The sequence below is a fragment of the Pezoporus occidentalis genome, unplaced genomic scaffold, assembly GCF_034315485.1.
Source record: "Pezoporus occidentalis ecotype Australia unplaced genomic scaffold, CSIRO_AGI_Poc_V1 ctg212, whole genome shotgun sequence".
Lineage (NCBI taxonomy): Eukaryota > Metazoa > Chordata > Aves > Psittaciformes > Psittacidae > Pezoporus > Pezoporus occidentalis.
Genome location: NW_026913987.1, coordinates 627,832 through 651,446, shown reverse-complemented (window position 1 = coordinate 651,446; position 23,615 = coordinate 627,832). Strand labels below are relative to the sequence as shown.

At 44.3% G+C, this 23,615-nt stretch overlaps 1 protein-coding gene across 10 annotated transcripts in view; it reads right to left on the bottom strand.

Moving 5' to 3' along the window:
* WNK2 (WNK lysine deficient protein kinase 2) overlaps positions 1-23,615 on the bottom strand; it is a 128,254-nt gene that overhangs the window by 34,558 nt on the left and 70,081 nt on the right. For 5 of the 10 annotated variants that reach the window (XM_062619592.1, XM_062619588.1, XM_062619589.1 and 2 more), the window contains exons 9-21: positions 22,589-22,785; positions 19,785-19,937; positions 15,361-15,537; positions 13,769-14,299; positions 11,015-11,323; positions 8,191-8,240; positions 5,715-5,880; positions 5,518-5,634; positions 5,191-5,358; positions 4,298-4,343; positions 3,095-3,211; positions 1,645-2,648; positions 597-669 (exon numbers count right to left, since the gene is read on the bottom strand). In XM_062619592.1, coding sequence (XP_062475576.1) covers positions 597-669; positions 1,645-2,648; positions 3,095-3,211; positions 4,298-4,343; positions 5,191-5,358; positions 5,518-5,634; positions 5,715-5,880; positions 8,191-8,240; positions 11,015-11,323; positions 13,769-14,299; positions 15,361-15,537; positions 19,785-19,937; positions 22,589-22,785 — 3,108 coding nt within the window. The remainder of the gene's footprint in view (positions 1-596; positions 670-1,644; positions 2,649-3,094; positions 3,212-4,297; positions 4,344-5,190; positions 5,359-5,517; positions 5,635-5,714; positions 5,881-8,190; positions 8,241-11,014; positions 11,324-13,768; positions 14,300-15,360; positions 15,538-19,784; positions 19,938-22,588; positions 22,786-23,615) is intronic. The other 5 variants (XM_062619587.1, XM_062619586.1, XM_062619585.1 and 2 more) reach the window with 5 other exon arrangements.

The following is a 23,615-nucleotide window of genomic DNA, read 5'->3' as shown; positions in this document are numbered from 1 at the left end:
GCTTCCCCACCCCACCCATGACAGAATGAACAGTTTTAGGTTCCTCAGCCCTTAAAACCTCACAATGACTTGCAAGACAGGTAAATGGAGCATAATTAATATCCAGCTTCTTACACTGGCTCCTACGGTGTGTAACTATACAAAGTTCCATTGTATCTACAAGTACTTAGAGTGCTCTTTACTAGTTCTCCATGGGACTTCCTTGAAAGTTTTAACAGGCTTCCCCCCAGAGGGACTACCCTCAAGCATGTTATTTTTGTCAGCATGTTTTTATGAAGCCCAGGAAATCTGAGGGAATTTCTGTTTGGACTTTTTAAGGGCACTGGAAATGAATTATTTGGAACATAGCCTTCCCTGTGAACACCCTGCACCTCCACCACAGGCAGGTATTACAGACTTATGGTTTAAAAGAAATCACCTGTGAGGCAGTTCCTTTCTAGGAAACTTGACAGAAGCGAGATGTTCAATATTAGCTGTATTAGAAATAGGATCAGGAACACCTTATGCTGGGCTCTGCAGAAGGGTGAGCAGCAAGTGGACACTGGAGAAGAGGACCATGCACTAGTACAGATGCTGTTCACTGAAAGGAACATTACCTTTTCTGCTTGCTGACCCACCTCTTCCTTCTGAGGAGCAGGCACCAATGCCGGTGACCTCCGACTTTTCATGCTTTTGGTACAAAGAAGAAAGAAAAAGCATGTCAGTCCCACACAAAGCTTCTCCTCCTCTCTCTGCTCTCACACTATTGTGGACTATTAAAACTATTTTAGTGTCTGTGAAGGTGGCCTTCTAGCTCTACCTTCAACTCCTCCATTTTTCCCCTTCCCTTGGGAAGAAACAAAAAAGCAGTGGCAGTGTCACAGAGGGAACTGTAGCCTAAGTTCGTAAAAAACAGGCTAAAAAACCACTCCAAAACCCAAACTGAATTATATATATCTCTGTCTGGGGTTTTGTTGTGGTTTGCTTTTCCAGCCAGACTGTACCTTCTTCATCTGTATGTCTGTCTTCAGAAATTCTGTCTCTCTTCTTATTGGCATGTATTTTAATAGGACAAATTATTGGGGAGACACAACACCTTTCAGAGAGGGAGAATTTTATCTGCTGTAGAAAGTCATTATAAACAATATGATCTAAAGAGTGAGTTACTCAAGTGCAGGCATCTTGCCTGTAACATACAGCATTTTTCAAGCAGCTGATATAGCGCATCTAGCTGACACTACAAAGAACAGCCTCATCCTTACTAATGGTGATGTAACCATCACCAGAAATGCTACTTTTCAGGTAAGATACATACTGATCTAGTAGACAGCGCTGAAAACCTGTTTTTGTAAACTCAGGATCTTACTTGAAAGAACACAATACAGGGGCACAATTGAGACACTGAGTAAAAAGTTTGGTTTTCATGAATGAGCCAAATTTTATTAACGTAAAATGATGGTAAAAATTTAAGAGAACTTTCACATTGGAAAGCAGCCAACAGACAGAATCCACCCAGCAGCAGACACGTAACATGTTTAGAAAAGCAAGCAACCTACACATGTCCTGCCACAAGACATGTACATAGACATGGTTCAATGTATACAGACATTGGTTCTGAGCTCTACTCTTTGGGGTATCAAGGGGCAGAGCCACCACTGGACTTACCAGTCCTGGATAGGGCAAGATCTTGGGTTCTATGAGTGGCACCGACGGGGCCTCAGCAGCAGCTTTCACCTCCTGGCTGGGTTCTGCAACACTATGGCCTGGTTCTCTCGAATCCAACGCCAACACGGGAACTTGATCTTTGGGAAAAGGTGGCAAGTGAAGCTCGCTGTCGCCCTGTTCCAAGGGGACAGAAGTGTCTGGGGTCCCTGCCGATGCAGAGGAAGTAGGAACGTATTCCTGGTAAAGCAAATTGCGCAGCTTCTCGTCGAGGCTTTTTATGGTGTTGTCGACGAAGTCCACCCTGGGCGGCCCCTCTCCGTCGGACTCGGCCGTGCCGGGCGGCTGCTGCTGCAGCAGAGCGACCCCTGCGGCGTGCTGTGGGGCTGCGGGTGCTGGCCCCTGGGTCGGGCTCTGGAGCTGAGACCCCACCACGGCGAGAGGATCGGCCGCCGTGGCTGCAGGTAACGCCGGGCTCACAAAGGGATGCTGCACCGCGCTGGGCTGGCTGGGCTCCGGCAGCGCAGGGACCTGCGCCACGGGCTGCCGCTCCAGAACGACGGCATCCGGGAGCACCTGGAGCGGGCAGAGCTCCGCTGCCTTCGCGGGAGCTGCAGGGACTGCCCTGTGCTGCCCAACGCTGCAACATGCGATCTCCACGTCAGGGACACACGTGCCCTCGTCAGGCTGCGCCTGCAGGTGCGGGGCAGCATCAGGCGGCTCCTCCAACACGGCGGCACGGGGGACAGGGGCGCCGGAATGAGCCGGCATCGGAGAATATTCTAGCTGACTGCTGCTGGTGACTGGCTGCTCCAGGATGCTTGGAGTAGATCCCAGTTGTGCCGGAGCTGGAAACTCCACCTGGCTCAGTAAGCAGGTGGAAGACGCTGTGGCAGGAACTTGTGCCAAAGAGGGAGATGCTCCAACAGGGCTGTCACTTGTCTGCTGATCGGATAAGACACCAGGTGGATCCGTCACCACAGGCTGGTCATCTGGCTGCTCTGAGTCTGGAGAGAATACAGACATCACAACGACTTTTTAATGAGCCACAGGGAATTAAAGTTATATGAATGATAACCACATCCAGCTGTAACCCACGAGTGCCTCCCATCAGAAAATAACTGTTACACAAGTCAAATTAGACCTAAAATTGCAGAGTATGCAAAAACATGTCACAGAAAAGACACTGCTTATTGAAACAGCAGTGACTAGAACTTCAGCTACCTTATAGTGTAAGGCAGGGTTAAAACACTGAGACTTTCCTGAAACTCAGACAAACATTGCCAGTTGGGTTCAATTCCAGGAACACAAAATGCATGACTGAAGAACATTCACCATTTTCTTCCTCTGACTAAATGAAAGGAAATGACCACAACTAAGTCAGGTGAGAAGAGAAGAGAGATGGCACACAAGCTTCAGAGAAGAAATCATTTTCTGCAATGTTTGCAAATACCTGGCCCTTCTGACTGCTGTGTACTCTGAGGTACCGGTGGGGAAAATTCTGGTGCATCAGTAGTAGGGTTTTCCACAACAGGACATATAATAAACCACCTTTTCCCAGTATGCAAAACTAGAGGTAGAGAGAAAAGAAAAAGTAAATGGAATCGTCCCCATTCATTCCAGGTCATCTATCAAAAACCAGTCTCAATTTCTGTGTTTTGAAAGAAAATAGGACTTTCTACAATAGTAGCCAAGATCAATTAACTCCTAACTTGATTATCATCCCTTCTGCCTCCTGATTCTGCCACATATTTTAAGTCATTTTCAAGCATTCACACTTTCAGAAGAGTAACAGTTACGTGCTGTAGACATTTTCTCACGATGAAAGATTTGTTCAAGTTCATCCAGTTTTAACTTTTCCATGTTGGAAGTTTTCTAGCTAATATTTTCTTCCACATCTTATCTCAAAGCCTGGCATATGTCAATGGCAAACCAGAATTACACATACACTTTTAAACTTTCATTAGTAGAATATAAAGGTTATGTTAAAAAAGGTGGACTGAGAAAATTCTGTTCTGTTTACATGGAAAAAATAAACCAGAGCTTTTGAGCAGGAAGTCTGGTTTGGAGGATTCACAGTTTCTGGACTTGGAAGTTTTCATTTATCCTTCTGCTCCCTTCAGCACGGAGCAAATAAAGTGCCACATGCAGTAAGAGGAACTATGGAAACGTTGCTTCCTTCAGCAGAGGTTACATTTTTCTCACCAGCATGAAACTTACAGAGAGAACCAAAGGCCAATTCCCTTCCCATTCCATTTGCTTGTAAAACCCGTAAAACACGACTGTGTAACACCAGTGTAGCTGAAAAGTTTTGGGTTAGAAACGTCAATTCAATTACCAACACAAACATAAATATTTTAGCTTTCTCTTGCAAATGTAGTCATGGTTGTGAAGAGTTTGCTTGCCTGTACCTTCTTGACTTCTTCACCACTGATCATGCAATTGCTCATGCAATCCAGGGCTTCCCTAAATGTCCCCAGATGTGAGATTCACTCAGGATACCCCTGTGATCATCCAGGCTGCTAAGAGGAGGGACCACTCTTACACCCATATTTCAGATATATTTCCAACCACCAAACACTGGTGAGTTTCTTCCTGAATCTAGCACACTCATGACTACCTTAAAGCTTAAGTTTGTATTCAAAGGCACACTTACCATTTTGCTGGTACACGGGTGTCTTCGTCTGAGACTGCCGCTTCTCCTGTTGAAAAAACAGGAACAAAACAATAGAACTGTCTCTGAACACAGAATTGTTAGGGTTGGAAGGGCCCTCTGGAGATCATCCAATCCAACCCCACTGCCAAGGCAGGGACACCCAGAGCAGGCTACACAGGAATGCATCCAGGCTGGTTTTGAATGTTTCCAGAAAGGAAGACTCAACAACCCCCTGCGCAGCCTGTGCCAGTGCTCTGCCACTTCTAACAACACTCTGGACTAACCAGGCTCAGCTCCCACAGTCTCTCCTCATAAGAGATGCTCCAGATCCTTGATCATCCTTGTGGCCTCTGCTGGACCCTCTCCAGCAACTCCTTGTCTTCCTTGTACTGAAGAGCCCAGCAGTGGACACAGCACTTCAAATGTGGCCTCACCAGGGTTGAGCAGAGGAGGACGAATCACCTCCCTCAACCTGCTGCCACACTCCTCCCAGTGCACCCCAGGATACTCTTGTCTCTCCTGGCTCAAGGGCACACTGCCAGCTCATGGTCAACTTATCATCTGCCAGTACTCTCAGGTCCTTCCCAGCTGAACTGCTCTCCAGTAGGTCAGCCCCAGCCTGTGCTGGTACTTGGGTTCTTCCTCCCCAGGTGCAGCACCTTGCACTTGCCCCTGTTGAACCTCATTAGGCTTCTCTTCACTCAATTCCCCAGCCTATCAATGCAAGAGGAGCATCATTCCAAGAAGCACTCACATTGTAAGCTTTAATGGGGTAAAACTATTATTTTTCTAGCTAAGAAACATTTTGTTTTCTTTAACACACAATGTAACGTTAATTTACAGTAACTGGCTCTAAGGAATCAAACTAGAAATCTTTATTTAACAGTTCTTACCTCACCCATTTCCAGTCTATCAGTATCTTGCTGGGGACTCATTCCCTGATCAGAACTTCGTTCTCCTTCTGTATCTTCACTGAGCATATCTTCTGCTTTATCAATAATATCTTTCATTTGTTCAATAAATGTCTCTTTTTCACTCTGCAATATGAATTCGTTCTCTACCTATAAGCCACATGAAAATAAAGAGAAACACAGTAACTTTTCATTAATGCTCCATTCCACAACTACAAGAATGCTTGGACAATAAACACAGGAGAACAAGTTGGCTGAAGCAACCTAGTGCACCAAGAGACTGGAGGCAGCCACATAACCAAGTCTTACCATGTAAGTAGCGATTTCCTCTGGTGCATCACCATCCAAATCAAACTTGAAAGTCACCATTTTGTGATTGTGTGTTTCAAGCTGGCACTCCACCATCTTATCCCCCGTGTTACAAACCTGCAGGCAAAGATTAACAACAGTTATTTCTGGCAAAGGCAAAGGAATCCTAAAGTCACCCTCAAAGAGGCTGTACTTGCATTTAATATGGTCAGTTTGGGTCTGCTGGACTTCTCCTGGCGTGAACGTGCACGTGTAGATTTCTTATGTTTCTTTGAAGACTTTCCTTCTTGTTTTCCACTTCCTATTGCTCCTTCAAAGCTGTCACTCATCTCTTTACCTGAAGCAACATCTGGACTCATGTAGCTTTGTAAGAGAAAGGAAGAAACCCCCCAAAATAAAACCACCATCAGGCACAATAGAGTTATGCATAGGTAACAACACCAAAGACTACCCTAAGAACACATCTGCACACTTTTGGCCTAAACTGAGCCAACTACTGGAATATGATCAGTAAGTGAAGGGAATTACTTCAAGTCAGGCACATGCCCTGGCTACCATACTGCTAAGGAACGGTCTATTGACATTTCTGCCAATACCACAGGGAAACTACCATCACTCTTCATAAATCACTACATCCCCCTAATCCTTTCACTTCAGGGATCCTGACAGTCCTTCTCTGAACTCCACAAGTTCAGAGAAGTGGCTGCTTTTCTAAGGTCCAGTTTTCTCAACTCCTGTCCATCTGCACTCACAGAGGAAGGTCTAAACAGGGTCAGGTGATGTTTGTTGGAGATGAAAGAAAAGAGAAGTCAGTACAGCACCCTGTAAAGGACTGACTCTCCTCTCTTTGCAGGTCTCAGGGATCAGAAAGAGGTTTTGTGCCCCAATATCCCAGATGACCAGCAACACTATATTATTTTTAGCAGTCAAAACAACAGCTAACAATCTGATTTTAATATGACATGCACAGAAGATCCCAACATGAAAGTAATTTCCAGGAAATTTTCAGAGGTTCAGAGGAACTCTGTCAGGCCATCTGGCCTATTTTATTACCCCAAGGTATGGTCAGCTCTCTCTACCAGTCCTCACGCAGCTGTGCGTAAACTGATCTTACAAAGCCCCTGTGAGATTTCATCACCTTCCTGGACAATCTACTCCTGTGCTCATTTAGCCAGGCAGGCATAAAAGAATTTAAGCCTAACCTATGGATCCCTTTCTTAAATTTACAGCTTTCAGTTCCTATTTTATACTAGTTGCATAGAACAGTTTATTTCTACTCCCTTTGCAGCTACCTTGTATGTGTAACTCATGTATTAGGAAGTGAACATATTTTGTGCACTGGATATATTCTAGATGACACCCTTGCTGCAATTGCCAGCCATTTGATTCCCATGCTGTTCCCTCCAACTGTACAAAAGCACAACCCAGCTCTAGCACGGAGTTATCCATGCACCTGAATCAGGGAGAGCTCCCTCTGAGATTACGAGGTGGGAGCTGACACAGACTCTCCACACTGTGGCAGTCAGGAAAGTCAGATTTTCAAACACAACTCTGGAACAGGCACATTACAATTCAAAAGACGATTGAAAATTTGATGTGCCTTTCAACAGTGGGCTAGGTAGACAAAGAGAACTCATTTTGTCTAACTTACTTATAGCCAGAACTCACCTGTAGTCATGAAAAATTAAGATTTCACAGAAAAAGGTCACTACCATCCTTAACCCAAGGCTTTATAACCAGTAAGGCTGAACTGGTGCTGGCTCTTGCCATAGGGAAGGCATTCAGCTGCTTATGAACATACACTGTCTGTATCTACCTTATCTCTAATCCCAACCATGAAAAATCTAGTTTACTGCTGGTGCTAAATTGCGAGCTGTAGCACAGAAGCAGCAGATGCCTGGGGAGGGGAGTCCTGCCCCATTCAGCCCCTCTCCAGTCCAGCAGCGAGCGTTCCTCTCCAGGGCTCTTCCTCAGTGGTTCATCTGAACCTTGATGCTTCCCCTTCTGATTTTGATTACAGAAACAGGCAGATGAGGGCTGGCAAAAACTGCAATTTGCTTTTTTTCTTGAGGCGTGCTGAGCTGCCTCTTGGGGTTATCGTTACTTCTGTCATTAGCATTACTAAGCTTGAGGGTGACCTCATGTACTGCGAAACCATAGAAGGAGGCTTTGGCTGTGTGTTTTGCCACTTGTTACAAAAACTTTTGAGTGGTTCAACACACAACTCACTGGTAAACTGTTCCCTTTAACATACCTGGGGAAGATCAATTACAGAAGGTGGTACAGACATATCCAGTTTATTCCCAAAGAGAGAATAAACTATATATCAAATTATACTGGAGTAACATGTTTTTATACAGAGTCAACAGCAGCCCCAGGGACTGTACCACTTCAGTTACCAAAGCAAAAAGGGAAGTTACATGCTGAAATGAAAGCTGTCATACACACATCTAGCCTAGGATGCAGCACCCAGTCTAGAGAATTAAAAGAGTTTGAGGGGCCAAAACAGCCACACAGCACATCTGCAGCTGTCTCACTAGATGTGCACCCTTCCATCTTCAAGCCCCTGCCCAAGGCAAAGGGCAGGCATTTGACCTAGTCTTGGAAAGAGAAAGAGGAAAAACAGCCTCCAGAAAGAAAACATTTCTAATGCCAAAGAGATTATAATGATACCTTTCACAGCTCTGTGACAGAGTTTGAAGTTTGTCCTGTATTGCCTGCTCCTAAAATGTAAGAAAAAGTCATTTAAGTAAATGCATTGTAACGGCAGATAAAAACACCTTTAAGAAAGGTTTTGCTGTTGAGACACGAGTAACTCTAAACCATTCCATTTAACTTCTTGAAACTTGAAAAGAAGTAAATAACTCATTTTACCCTCCCCACATTACTTCTGTCCAAAGCATCACTCTCTCTTTTAAGACAGAGCCACTAATGTGCTAGTTCCCTTCTGCTGTCTCTAAAGCAGAAGAAGTGATGAAAGAACCAAAACAGTTCTCACCACAACGGGAAAACTTGATTGCAGAACCAGTGCACATCCACTCCTACCTAATTTTATTTTTGAATGGGTATAAAGTATAAGCTAATTTTCTTCATTGCTTTGTATATTTTCCTGAAATACGTAATTTATTTTCACTGTATTTGGCTTATTGGATTTCTGGGGAACTTACAAGATGAAAACTCATTTAAAAATACTGCCCTCACACCATCTCCTCCTGCTGTCTACATCATAGATATTTTCCCTAAAAGCTTCCCTTTTTCACTGGTTGCAGTGCCAGGACAGACGTGTGACTTTGCATTGGGTAAACCTGTTGTCACAGAATCTGTGCTGATGATGCTAATGGCCCGACTACAAAAACATACCGAGTATGTACACAGACACACACGTGCACGTATATAGCTATATGTATATACACGCACCTCAAATTATTAATAAATATATATTTTCATATATATTTATATATATTTACAAACATGTCTATAAAATCCTTCTATAGACACACAGCTAGAAACAAGGCCCTTGACATCACTACATCTTCATACCAAAGCAGCTGGTAGACTGGAGTTAAAAGCTTAGCACTTAACCAGTCAGCTCCACTCCTTGCTTATAATGCCACACATATGCCATGCCAAGTTTGACTGCAGTTTCGATAAAACTGCAAAATTAATGAACAGTGAGAACACAGACATAATATATCTAAATTTTAGCAATGCACTTGATCAAGTGCCTTACAAAATCTCATTAGCCTGATTAATTTGGATTGGTTTGAATGTGAGTACTGCCACACATTGAAACAAAGAGAAGAGATAAAAATGTTATGGCAGAGTAACAACAAAATGCAGTGTTTCCAATATATACAGATATGAAACTTCTCTTACACCCAAGAAAACCTTAGCAATATATGTTTTAAAATCAGCACAGGGGCCACATTGATTAATTTGACCATCTTATGACACTGGATTAATTTCTTAAAATTGAGAGAAAAGGGAATTAACTTACAAGATGAAATATGAGAATGATGGTAGTAAAACAGGGGTTAAAAGTTCCTAGGGATATGATAAAGAGACAGGACAGATATGTGCCTCAGTGGGCATGGATTTCTCAGGTAATACAGGACCACCTGTATCCCCCATATCACACTGCACAATAATAACAAGGTTTATTAATATTTCCAGACTCTCTAATGGGATGGACCCTGCACTGAAGGATGTAGCTTTGACATCATTGAACCAAACATGAGCTGTGCATACAGAAAAAATAGGCAAGGGATAGGACAGCCAGGAGTTACTTGGGGATCCTGCAAGTGAAGCACTACACATGGGTTCTACCATCCTTGCTGTATCTGACCAATAGGATACAGAAACTCATCAGGAAATGTCCTGCGTGTCAATGCATGAATATTTATTTGACAAGAATAAGGTTGCTACTAGATGAACAGGCAAAACGGGGAACTAGAATCTGGTTTTAGTGTTAGCAGCATCCTTACAGAACATCTTCTGGAAAAGGAGATAAGATGTACCTCTGCTGAAATTAGGCTGTGCCATGTAGTCAAGGCATGCAACAAGTGCATGAGAGCATGGGTAAAACCAAAGAGATTTTGTCTGAAAAGATGGGAACTGTTGCTCTGGGAAGAAAGGTAGCCCAGAACAGAGAGCCTCAAGAGGAAGAATTCCAAAAGCAGAATTGCTGAGGCACATTTCCACTTGGAAGCGGAGAACAAATCGGACTTATTTACTGAAATCTGATATGAATGTCAACACCTTTGTTTTGCTTTGCTTATGGATATCTATTAAAAAGTTGAAGAGAAGGAAATGTTCTATGACATTCTGTCAAGACTGAAGGTTAAACCATCATGGGTGTGGAAAGAAAAGTCAAAACAGCAGACAGGAGGGGGCTGACAGTTTTAAAAAGAAATCCAGTAAAAAGTATCTTGCTTATATGACCACTGAGAATTGGGAATGCCTATGAATATCTGAAGAAACAAAAATCCCAGGGCTAGACTAGAATTCAAGCAATACAGGAGGATACAACACTAAATGAAATGGGAATAAGGCTCAAGATGAGGAGCATGAGAGGTTTTACATAGTGATGAAGCAGTTTCTTAAGGCAAATGATGGCTGGTTGCACAAGTGCTTGAAACATTTAAAACAAGACTGGACAAAACATGGATGAAACTCCACAGAACAGCTTCTTGCTGACCCCCAGCACTTAAAAGAAAGTAATTTCTGCCTCTGTGTTTATGCTTAGCTACAGACAAAGAGGTATTTAGTCCTGCTGCATCATCACTTCAAGGAGACGTTCCACAAGGTACAGCATGCAGTTCCCAGCTTCATCTGAAACAGCCAATTATTTGCTGACCCAGAGCCTCCATCATCTGGGACAAGCGGCTCTATGTGATGAGAGGGGATAATCTCCCTTGTGAGATAAGCACATTATTTCACAGAGGAGCAAGTAAGAATGTTAAGGGTGAGGCTGGTGAGTTACTTCAGAGGAAGGTACCTCTTGAGATGTCTCTGCGAGTGCCGGGCCAGCTGAGCAGGGAGCTGGGAGCTGCTGAGCCAGTGGCTGGGAAAGCTCAGGCTGGAGCAGGCCAGAAGGCTGCAGAGGCAGGCAGTGATCTACGGGCACAGGCGGACTGGCTGCAGCAAGGCTGCCATGGAGCTGTGAAACACTTTCCGGAGCAGCGTGGGGTGGCAACAGCTCGGGCTGCAGCTGCAAAGGCGGTGACATGACTATGGAGGGTTGCACCGGCAGCACGGGCACCTGGGCTCCAGCCTCCAAAGCATACTGAGTGTGTCCAGTCATCTGCTGCAACACAACAGACAGCTGTTAAAACAAACCTCTGCTCAGGGTGCTTGTGACTTACACGACCACTCACCAAAGCCACCAGAGCTCATGGAGAAAGGGTTGTGATTCTGAGCGAGACTGTATTTGCATGGTCTCTGCTTGGGCAGGTAACTACTGAAACTTGCTTTGAAACAACCAAATAAAAATACAGAGATTCTTCCTCCATCATTATGACAATGTGTGTATTGCTCAGGTGCTATTTAGTTTGTAGAAACAAAGCCATACGTAGCTAAGAAATTAAAATCTTAAGATTATGAATTCATTGTCCTGAAGAGTTTGCTCTGCTTTCACTGAGCCACCACAATGGCCATGCTGAGAAAAAGGCACCCCGGGCATAATCAAAATCAGTATTTCTTTAAAACTCTGCTCTCTCTGTGGACCCAGACACTGGTACAGACCACACAATCAGCTCTTTTGCACTGTATATATACCAGTGCCTTGCGGAACGCGTTGTTTTCTGTTTAGTTTAAATATTTAAGACACATGCTAAGCACCAAGGCTCCAAGTCCTGCAAATGCTTCCTTGCGCTACATGCACAGAGGAAGAAGTTTCATTTATCTCAGTGGATTTCTTCAATGCATTAAAATAACTTGTGTGCGTAAGCACTTTGTGGGAACTGGACCGATGCAATCAGATGCCAACCACCTTAGAGACTGTGTTGTTATTCTGCATAACAGTTCTTTAGAGTTGTATATTTAAGAACAGAACATTCTCCTTTTAGGTACACCATGTATTATTCCAAGGGGACTAAGCTTGTGGGAAGGGGAAAAAGGAAAGAAAGGAAAATATGGGAGAAAAAAGGCTTTTCACTATTAGATAAAACTCTTGCCTAACTTTTACTTTTTTGTAGAATCATCACGTAGAAATCTAGCCTATTTGGAGGATATATATATATATTTAAAAAAATGAAGACTCAGATGAGACTTCAGACGAGAAGCAGGCCACAGTTTTGTTACTGCATACTCTCTGCGTATTCCGGATATGAGCCGGAATTGTGATTCCAGGTTTTCATGTGGACAGAAATAAAGACATGATGTGCTCTGCAACACACAGCAGTTACACAACTGCCTAAGTGGAGGTTGGTAGAGTAGCAACTCTGGTGTACAACGAGAGTAACTCACAAAACGGTTTCATGTAAAACCTCAACTGCCACAACAGCACTGCACTGGAAAACCTTTATTTACAGAAATACCTCTCCCTTAAAAGCATTTGGAGACATAGAACAACGTTATTGAATATTCCTCTACATTTGTCCATTTTGTTCGTAATAGCGACTTTTTTTTCCCTGAAAAATATTACTGGACAAATCCTCCACACATATTAGCTAGTATGTGTGGAGCTAATACGTGCGATAGCTAATGACCGTGTCAGGACAGTTTGGGAATATCAGTTCCCCAGCTTTGATGTCTGCTGTGCTTGCTCTCCCTGATTCAATTTCCTCTAAAGCCAGTAGAAATACTACAGCTAATGAGCTTAGCAGTAATTGTCTTGAGCTCCATGTTGCCTACAGTGTCACAAACAGTACTGCTGTACCAAATATACAGCTGAAGAAAGTTAAAAGTTATGTCCTGCTTTGAAGATGCCATGACATGGCAGGTTGAAACGGGACGCTATGAACTTTAATCAATATGTTACGGCAAAGTGATGTGGTAGAATAGAGGTTTTCAGGAATGCTATTATTAACAGATTTAGTGCTCTCTCCTGCTTGGATCAGACTGCATTTCATGTTGTCATATCACACATAGGGCAATAGAAGTATTTACAGACTCTGTCAACAAGTCCTGAACCAGCTCTGTTGTAGAGTTAATATTAGAAGCTCCATTTTATGCTTCATTTCATTTGAGGGGGGAATGGTCTGCAGCTAGAATTCATTCTTGTCTAATAGACCTCTTCCATGCAGGTTGCTGGAGTCATTAACGAATCACCAATTCCCTTTGCTGTTTTAAAGCTATTCTACATCAAAACTACTCTGTCTCTCCTGCCAGCTCAGCCAGGGTTTGCACACAGCAGCCCATGTGCATCATGCACAGATCGGGGTAAAGGCACCAGCAAAGCTGGGTGGCTGCTACCACAGCTTGACCCATTCTCCTGCCACAGGAGAACGACAGCTTGTTCTTGTGTCATATTTGAGATAGGAAAAGTAAGGGGGAATTCAGAAAGTGCTCTCACCTGCTCACTTTCCAAACCCCGTGAGATTATTCCCTGTAGCCTAAATATTCACCTGGCCCTAGGTTAAGACCTCACCTGCTCCACAGCTCTAACAACCACCTCCAGGACTGAGGTCAAGAAGTTAACAAACCATCCTAGCAGCAAGGAAGAGACCTCCCTGCTATGAGTGTACAGCGTGGGAGCCCCAGGATCACCTGTGCTCGGAACCACCCTGCAGCCCCGCACCCAGAGCATTACCTGGTGTCCAGCCCCGGGCACAGGCAGAGGCTGTTCAGAAGGATGGATTATGCTTGGCTGGAGTGACTGAGGTTGCTGCGCCTGGGATACTGCTTGCGTGCCCTGCGTGTGATGGGGAGAGGGCGCTTCGCTCTGAATGATCTGCTGGAAGGTGGCTGGGTACATCTGCTGTTGGGAGAGCTGGGGCACCACATGGTGCGGCGGTAGCGCTGGCACTCCCGGCGGTGCCACGGCAAGCAGTGGGATCGTAGCAGCTGACATATTTGGCACTATTGTTTGGCAGGGCAAGACCAAAGAAGCCACGGTGGTATGAGGAAGATTGACTGCCTGCATGGGGAGGGCAGGGGAGTTTGGTGCCATAGGCAGAGTGGGGTTCATGGGGAGGCTGGGTAAAATCACGGCTGGAGCAAAATACTGAGAAGGAGCAGGTATGGGGGGCACGTTTGCAGCAGGTAAATCAGAGAGGTTTGGAGGAAGGCTGTCAAGTCCTGCCAGAGGAGTAATTGCAGGAATGACAGGAAACTGAGGAATCTGAAAAAAATATAATATCACATAAATTGCAAGTGCTTTCACTGATGGTACAAAGTAGTTTCATTTGCCATACAAGTATGTAAAAATCACCTGTGCCATGATGATAATTATGTCTGTTTGTTAATCACTTCCATTCATTTCCTGAGGTTTATAAACAGTGATAAAAACTGATTATACTTAAATCATTAGTATAAGAGGAAAAAAAAATTTGGGGGAGGGGGATGTTTTTATACCTCACAAGACTGACGCTATTTCTAAGACTATCTTGAAGCCTTCGAGCAACATACTAATTAAAGCTGCTTTCATTTTAACAGCAATGAGAAGGAATCGGACCAGACAAAATGCAAAATGCTTTCATGCAAAAATTCAGTAAGACAATTTAAAACCCTTTAAAATAGGCTGGCTGCCACCCAAGCAGCACGGAAGCTCCCATTAAAGGGGTTTTGCAACCAAAATCTCCCAGTGATGCAGCAGACTGTAACTACCCTGTCATCATCATGGAAGCAGCTTGTTTCTTCCCTTTGGTGGAAGCTGCTTCACATCATGGTGCCTGTCACTACCAAACACTCTAACAGCACCAACAAACCCTTCCACCAGGCTAAGGAAAGGGTCCATCCTTGCTACTGAAAACAGAAACAGGGCTGAGAGCTAGGGAGGGGAGAGGTGGGGAACATGGAAATCGGGAGCTCAGAAAAAGAAAAAATTAATGGACAACTTCTCGTGCTCTTAAGCCTGGGATGGGGAAGAGATTATGCCAGGGGGGAGGTGCATGGGGGGAGAAAAAAAAATAAAAAAAGCAGCAGTTATTGCAATTTTGTAACTGCCATGAACTGGATTCTGTAGGCATGCCGCAGCATTGCTCACAGAGGAGATTTCTGCTTCACCAAATGAAAACAAATAGTAAGGAAATGTACAGGGATTAGGAAAAAGCTATATTCTTGTGGGCTAATTAAAATGGCATGCACTCAAAATAGCCACACGAACCCCACAAATCATGTTAATTATTAGCTGGAAGCTTTCCTGAAACGGATGTATTCACACACGGGTTCCAAACGTGTTACCTGGGAAGGGGCCACCGGAGGAAGCTGCGGCACAGTTGAAATTTGAAGAGGTTTCAGTGGGGTGCTGCTGGCTGCCACCTGAGAGGTCTGGGGCTGATACTGGGGTAGCAGATGGGTTGTAGGCTGGATGGGGCAAACGGGCTGGCTGGCCAGCACCTGCTGGGCTATGGGTTGCTGCTGGGAAAGAAAAGTGAAAGGTTAGAGCACATATATTACAAAGGAAGCAGTGCACTAGACACAGCCATCAGAAGACCAGGTTGGACAGGGCTTGGAGCAACCTGCTCTAGTGGAAGGTGTCCCTGCCCATGGCAGGGGTTGGAACTGGATGAGCTTTAAGGTCTCTTCCAACCCAAACTATTCCATGGATCTATGATCCTCCCTCCAGTTCAAGCCACATGGTCAAAGCAAAATTGTTGCTCAGAGCAGGGGTGGTTCACAGAAGGACACTCACAATTTAAACACTGTACAAGAGCCTGTGTTTAAAACACATTTAAATGCAAGATACATTACATCTCAAAAGGCAAGTTCTAACTGTCTTGAAAAGGTTATTTGTAGTGACTCAGACTTTAAATCCCAGAGATTGTTCTAGATAGCCCTGTAAAATACCCACCTACTAACTTCCAAGATTCCTGCCCAGCTAATCTTGGCATCCAAAAGCTGACTACATAATGTAGCAGGCATTGAAATATACAACGCTTGTTATCTAAGACATGAATAAAACACAGTAATTATAGTAGAAGCTGGATCCCAGTTATTTCTGAGGTGCCGTAGTAACAACACTGGTAGCCAAAAAAGCAGTTTTACCCTTCCATGGAAAACAGTGCCCCACTGGCCTGCCAGATTTTATACTACAGAAGAGAAATAAAAAGCCACATTAAAACTGAAAATAATCAGTAGCAAACTTTCCCATTTCCCATGGTACCGGCACCTCCTCCTGCACTTCCTCTAATTAATGCTGAAAGATTTAAAAATAAAACTTCTGTCTCAGAAGCTGGGCATTAAGGCACCAATTTGCTCTGGATTGACCTACTTTGGATTGCAGGACTGACTGTTCCACCTGGGCACTGCAGCACACGGAACTGACGACATGCCCCAGGGTCAAAAGGTAACTTGCAAATGAAGAGCCAAGCGTTTTAATCCTTCATCTTCACCACATCTACCATAAATCACTACCAGAATATTTGCACATTTTTTGGAGTCAGGATTCTTCAACCAGTTTTTAGGAATTAATACAATAAAACTGGAGAAGTACCACCAAAGAAGCAAGATACTGTCCACCCCAAGGTCACTGACAGTTTCCAATGCAGAGATCAGTGAACAAAAGAGTATTTGGCAGCTGGTATCAAGTGTCCGGGGCTGAACGCCACAAGCTGCCCAAGACATGCTGGAGACAGCACTGAATAACTGCATAGCACCAGCTGAGCTCCTGCAGGGTCTGTCAGTCCTGCCTAAATACTCATCTTGCCACACTAAATTAAAAAACAATGATTTTGGATTATTTTTTTCTAACTCTGGTCCCAAAAAGGCTTATTCTAGGCAGGCAACAGTTCTATTGCTTGATCTACGTCAGGGCAACATGAGGTTCAGCTTTGAACTCCACCAGGCAGAAAAGGTCTCCTATGGAGGCAGGCTGAGAGAGCTGGGCTGGGGCAGCCTGGAGAAGAGAAGGCTCCTGAAGGGGAGACCTGAGAGCAGCTCCAGTGCCTGAAGGGGCTGCAGGAAACCTGGAGAGTGGCTTGGGACAAGGGCCTGTAGGGACAGGCCAAGGGGAATGGCTTTAACCTGCCAGAGGGGAGATTGAGATGAGCTCTTAGGCAGAAGCTCTTCCCTGTGAGGGTGCTGAGGCTGCCCCATCCCTGGCAGTGTTCAAGGCCAGGTTGGACACAGGGGCTTGGAGCAAGCTGCTCCAGTGGAAGGTGTCCCTGCCCGTGGTAGGGGTTGGAACTGGAGGAGCTTTAAGGTCCCTTCCAACTCGAACCATTCTTTGATTCTGTGACATGGCTCTGTACTGCAGTTTCTACCATTCCAGGTTTTAGGAAATCAGGGGCATCTACTCACCTAAACTGCCAAACTCAAGGGAACAGCAGTGCCAATGCAAACAAGTGGCTCAGCAGGAGCTGGCCTGGCAGCGATGATGGGACAGAGTAAACTGGTTGGGATGAAGCCCACCTGAGGCACTGGGGATGCTTGCTCATCCCACAGCTAAAGATCTGCACCACGGACCCAACTGCAACTCAGGAGCAGAACAGTCCCATCACACGATGCTGGGCTGGAGATAGTAAACCTTGGCAGCACCCAGAGGTAACTCAGCATCCCTGGCTGGATTAATCTGCAGTACAGGCAGGCTGTCCACAGATAACTGAGGACTGAGCTGGCACAGGCTGTTTAACCCGTCTTCAACTCAAGAAAACACTATGCTAAGAGCAAGAAAAAAATATCCTCATGGAACTAAGCAGCTTCCTAAAGCCTCCATTTCAAATTCATCTTGTGTTTTACAAAATGCTTATGAATTGGATGAAGCATAGAGAGCAAAAAGTATTCAACTGAATTATGTGAACTGTGCTCCACTATAATCTTAATATTATAAATGCACAGATATCCAAATTGGAAACAAAGAAAAATATTGAGGAGATGCAGCAACACTGACCCTGTGTGTCTGAGCCATCAGTGTGTATTCATACCAGATCACTACATCTCATTCTGTTTGGGAGAGGAATTTTCTCACCTTGATTTCTCATTCTTGTGTTGACCTGCCCTACCACTCATTTACAAAAGACTGCAGATCTCCACCACTCACAGCATCAAGCCTGGAGACTCTGGGAACACCAGACCTACTTTTGTTTCCAAGGCACACAGGGTGCTCTGGGAATTTCTGCATAGAAACTTTATCATTTTACCTATTTCTGTAATAATAATACTGTAAAAAGTCAGTCTTTGATTTGGCTTCCTGGCAAGATTAGGAAACACAGACTAGTTATTAAATCTTGTCACTATCAGGGTTAGAATTATTTCAAGAGACAGCAGTGCTGTGAAAAGAGGGCATGCAAAAGAAACCGTGGAAGTTGGGCAAATATCCTATTCCAAACCAGCATCTACTCATAGGGGAAAATAAACAACAGATTTTGAACTCAGCATAAAGCTCCAGAGGCCACTAGAGAGACCTGTGCAACTGCTGAGGTCCTAATGTAAGATTCTTGTCTGAGAACCATGAGAATACTCCTACCCATCAGACAAAAACCCTGACGTGTAATAAAACTTCACATAAGCATATGTTTTACAAGACCAAATTACGTTGTCTTCTACAGAAGAACAGGTATAAAAGGCAACCTGTAAGAAAAATGTTAACTAAAAAGTTTTGGAGACTGGTCACAAACAATACAGACACTCCCCCGCCTTGCCAAGAGTTTCTACTGAAGAAAGCCAAGCTTTGGTAGAATCACAAAAGATGAGCCATGAATTACAGGGTCATACAGGTCTGTGTCTCAGGCTGAGCCCATCTCCATGAAAAGAGACAACCACAACCTGCCTGGAGAGAGATGTTTTGGAAATGCCTTTAAGGAACACAGGTTTGGGGGGGAATTTGATAATTCAAGCTGCACAAAGAATTATTATTTGGAGACAATACAGAGAGGGACAGACTCTTCTGTGGCCTTCCAGTATCTGAAGGGGGCCTACCAGGCTGCCTGAGAGGGACTCTTCATCAGGGACTATAATGACAAGAGGGAGTGGGCTCAAACTTAAAGCAGGTGAGACTGAGATGAGCTCTTAGGCAGAAGTTCTTCCCTGTGAGGGTGCTGAGGCGCTGGCACAGGGTGCCCAGAGAAGCTGTGGCTGCCCCATCCCTGGCAGTGTTCAAGGCCAGGCTGGACACAGGGGCTTGGAGCAAGCTGCTCCAGTGGAAGGTGTTCCCAGGGGTTGGAACTGGATGAGATTTAAGAACCCTTCCAACCCAAACCTGTCTGGGATTCTATGATTCTAAGATAAAGCTACTGGCTGGATGCCTATACTGAACTACATCTCTGCACAAGTCCAAAAGCAGCAGCATTGCTGAGGATTTAAAGTCAGTTGACATGAGGCAACAGAGTTTCTTTATAACCTTTTATGAAGGCATTGCCAAATAATAATGCAAAATTAATAAAAGGTTAAAAGCCAGGCTTTAAGCCTGTTAAGCCACAATAGAAGAGAAGTCTTAAACTTCATCAAAACATTCCAAGGTATCACACAACTGCTTTCAAGCTTGTTACTCTTCCATTCCTTAAACCCAATGCCCTTTGCTCCATCCATCCCCAGGTCTCTCAAGTGGCAGTTTCATGGTCTCTAACACCTCAAACGTGCTACAGACATAGGTCAGGGCAGGGTAAGGCAAGGGGTAAGGTAAAGCAAGGGACAGGGAAAGCGCTTTTCAGCAGCAGCCAAACCCTCACCTGCTGGCCGGCCAGCACTGGCTGCGGCTGCCCCAGTGGCAGGGAGGCGACAGTGGTGGGCTGGACCACAGGGAACGGCATTGCTGGCTCCGGGTAGGGCTGTGGCCGCTGGGGCACCACGGCGGGCACAGCTGGCACTGTGGGGACACCAGGCTGCAGGAGGGAGAGCACTGCTTTAGAGAGGAGCAACCCGCACGTCATGAGCCTCTACGGCTACATATCAAAGATAAAATCACAAAGAACCTGTCTACTCGGTGCTCCATCCAAAACAAAGGTGGGAAAAATGATGAAAATTTATCTGCAAGGAAAGTTAGTTAATCTAAGTAGAGGTAGCAAAAAGTCAGCAAATTCCAAATAAGGCAACCAAAGTGCATTGCATTTCTTCTAGAAGCAAGGCTGCAGACCAGTAAAACCGCTCAAAGCACACACACAGTGACTGAAGGTATACCAACAACAACAAGCCATCAACTGCGTGAAACAAAAATCTTCACCAAGACTTTTATAACTTCATAAAGAATCTTTATCTTCCCCAAAAGCAGATACTTTACTTGAAAAGGATGGTAAGAAAATGAACAGAGAAATGAGAAACAAATTAAAACCACAGAAGAAGTGAAAATAACAACAAAAATTCAGATAAGGTTGGTAACAACAGCGGCTCTCTCAAACTCTGGCTCAAGCAAAGCAGATGAATTAAAAATAAACAGTATGTCAGGCTGAGGCTCATAAGCCTAAACAACACTACTACAGCTGCACTGACGTGCTTGTTATCTTGGTAAATAATCTCCCTTGGAAAATGGAAGGTTTTGAGTCACACTTTCCTTCCTGTGCTTGTTGAGATTTTCAAACCTGGAAACTTTTTACCTAAGTTATTACAAGAATAAAAAACACATGGAAAAACCATCAGAAAATTAAAAGCTATGAGAGATCTCCTGCTTGTGAATAAAGTTTTTTATCTTTCCAAACCCTCAATCACAACAAAGGTAATGCATTTGGTTAAAATGACTGAAACCTACCAATGGAAAGAATGAGTCTGCTCTAAGAGTGCCACACAGCTCAATTTAATAAAATACTGCTTAAGATGGGCCTTTTGAGTGCTATATTTAGAGTTGTTAAGCTGGGCCTCCAGGTGAACAAGAATTAAGGAAGGATGTGTCCCAGGAGATGTATTTGGTTTCCACAGTGGAGGGAGCTGCTACAGATTTCAAGGATGGTATTTTTATCTTCAGGTCAACATGTCATGTTTCAGTGCATTCATGAAATATACTTCATAATTTCTTGCAGGCATTTTGGAAAGTAGAAGGTAGAACCAGGGGAAATCAGGCACTTCCCAAAAATTAGGGTAAAGCTGGATCAAGCAGGACAAAGCCATTGGCCTTGGCTTTTATTTTTTCTTCTCCTTAGTCAAGAAGGATGAAACAAAGAGACAAACAGATGAACCTCCCATGTTATCACTGCCACTTTTACCAGGCAGGCTGCTCCCACTGCTCGCCATAGATGCAGCCACCAGCTCACTCTCTGCCAGCAGTGCTTTGCCAGCACACACTTTACAACAGGACTGGGACTGTCCAGATACGTTGGCTTCTTCAGCATTGGAGCATGCTGAAGGCAGAATGTTCTCTGCAACCCTTGTAGATCTCGTGGGAGAAGAACTGATCTTTTGGCTAATTATGTATTGTAAAGACTCATGGAACAGAGACAGGTCTAAACTTCTGCCACGTGGTGTCTCAGCCTCTTCCCCCTTGAGACACTGAGTTTTGTGGGAGTTGGCTACTCCCACAGTGGGAATGAGAGCTTTCAAGAGGCATCAAGGCTTCTGACACATTTGATCTTGGCTAGACTGAAATAAGCAAGCTGGGCATGTCTGATGAGATTGTTGAGGAAATACTAGCTCCACAGGGTTTGCAGAGGTCCCCAGTGCCACCAGAGGCAATATGCCCGCTGCCTCTTCTCTGGTCTGCAGATATGCGTTTTCCTCTCCTGGTTCTTGAGGAAGGAATGTTTTGTTTGGAGTCAAAGCCATGCTGGGGTTGCTGTGTGGTGTCATGTGTGATGAGTGCAGGCTGGAACTGGAACATGTTAGTGCACCAGCTTCTGAAGTGAAGCACAACACTCATGTTGTGCCTCTCACTGGAAGCACCTGAAGATTAATGTTAACTCACATGCGTTTATTCTTGCACCAGTAGTTCCACTAATTGCTTTTGGTCAAGGTCATAACAACACAAAACCAGGAGCAAGTGTGAATGTCTGGCTACTACAAAATCAGTGCCTAATTTTGGAGCCTCAGTAATGGATGTAACATGACTGACTCTGTGCAAGATTAAATCCAAACCCAGAGCCCAGGCAGTGACTGGATGTGTGACCTTTGTCATCAAGAAGAAACATCAGACCCAAGAGGTTCTCATGCAAATGAAGGAATAATAACGTGTGGCTATACTGACAGTGAACAAAAAAAAAATACCACCCAAGGAACAGTTCTCAACTACATGCATGAGTTTAAAACTAATCACTGCAGAGTGACTAATGTAGTTCAGCGACAAAGGAGGGATAAGAAGCTTTTTTACCCCAATTATGACATCTGTTGGTGAAGCACTTCTTCAGAATGGCAAATAGAGCCACACACCATCTACTAAGTGCACATTGCAGACCAACCAGAAATGCATTACTGAGCAAGTCACCATCAATAGAGCTAGTGAGGGATATATAAAGCAAGCTCTGGAATCCACATGTCCTGAAATCAAGACTTATAAACGAGCCACTGAGTCTGATCTAGAGCACAAAATGATTTGTAAAAGCTTCAGACTTACTCCTGAGGGCTGCTGGTAGTGCCCCAGCTGCTGAAGGCCGTGAGGCACAGCCTGGCTCTCACTCAGAGGTGGGCTGTACACCCGCTGGATAGCAGGAGGTACCGGATCAGGCAGGGACGAGTAGATGACACTTTGCTGGCTGCTTTGGGAGTCTGAGTAAACAGTGGACCCCTGGCCACTGTCGAATGTGCTGTCAGCTGCAAGAACAATATTTTTCATTAAAAGCTCAACTCCAAACGTTCAAGTAATGATTTTAGAGCAAGGTCAACACTGGTTTATGTCATTAGCATTTTTACTACCCCAGCCCTTTGCATTAAGTAAATTAATTATACAACACAAATGTAATTTTCTACAAAAGGCACTGCTTTCTCTTAAGCCAAGACCCACCCCCATGGATTTCTGTGCACGATGATATTTTAGGCACATGATATTCCCTTTAAAGGGCATAAGGTTGACATTAAGAATTGCAGACATTTATACTACATTTTATCCTACATTTTGTAGGAGGAAAGGAAAGCAAACCCCGACTGTAGAGCTCCTAGCAGATCATGGAGTCTTTCAGGGTTACATCTCCCAGGGATGCACTCACTTTAACACCTTTTTTTTTATTAGTAGCACTGAAGATTAGAAAATTCTCTGTACTGTACAACTTACGAGTTCAGCAAATCAAATCCTAATTGAGTAGATAGAAATGCCTCAAGATGAAGAGCAGGGAACAAAATAAATTGCATGTTTGCAGTGATTTAGCAGCACCGTTCAGAGCTCAGCTGGAGTTTCTCCTGCAGTGTTTGCCCAGCTAACCTGCAGAATTGCACAGCTACAGGTACTCTTGTCCAATGGAAATGAAACTGTACCAGTGAGTATTACTGATTTTAAAATGCATTTGGAAGCCTGTGAAGTACAGGTGCCCAGTTCTTTTTGAGCATAAGCTACAGTTTTCTTTATTTGAGAAATAAAATGAGACAATCAAGACCATAAGTATCCAGAAGCCACATAGCACGTAACAGATTTAAAATTCAGAACTGAA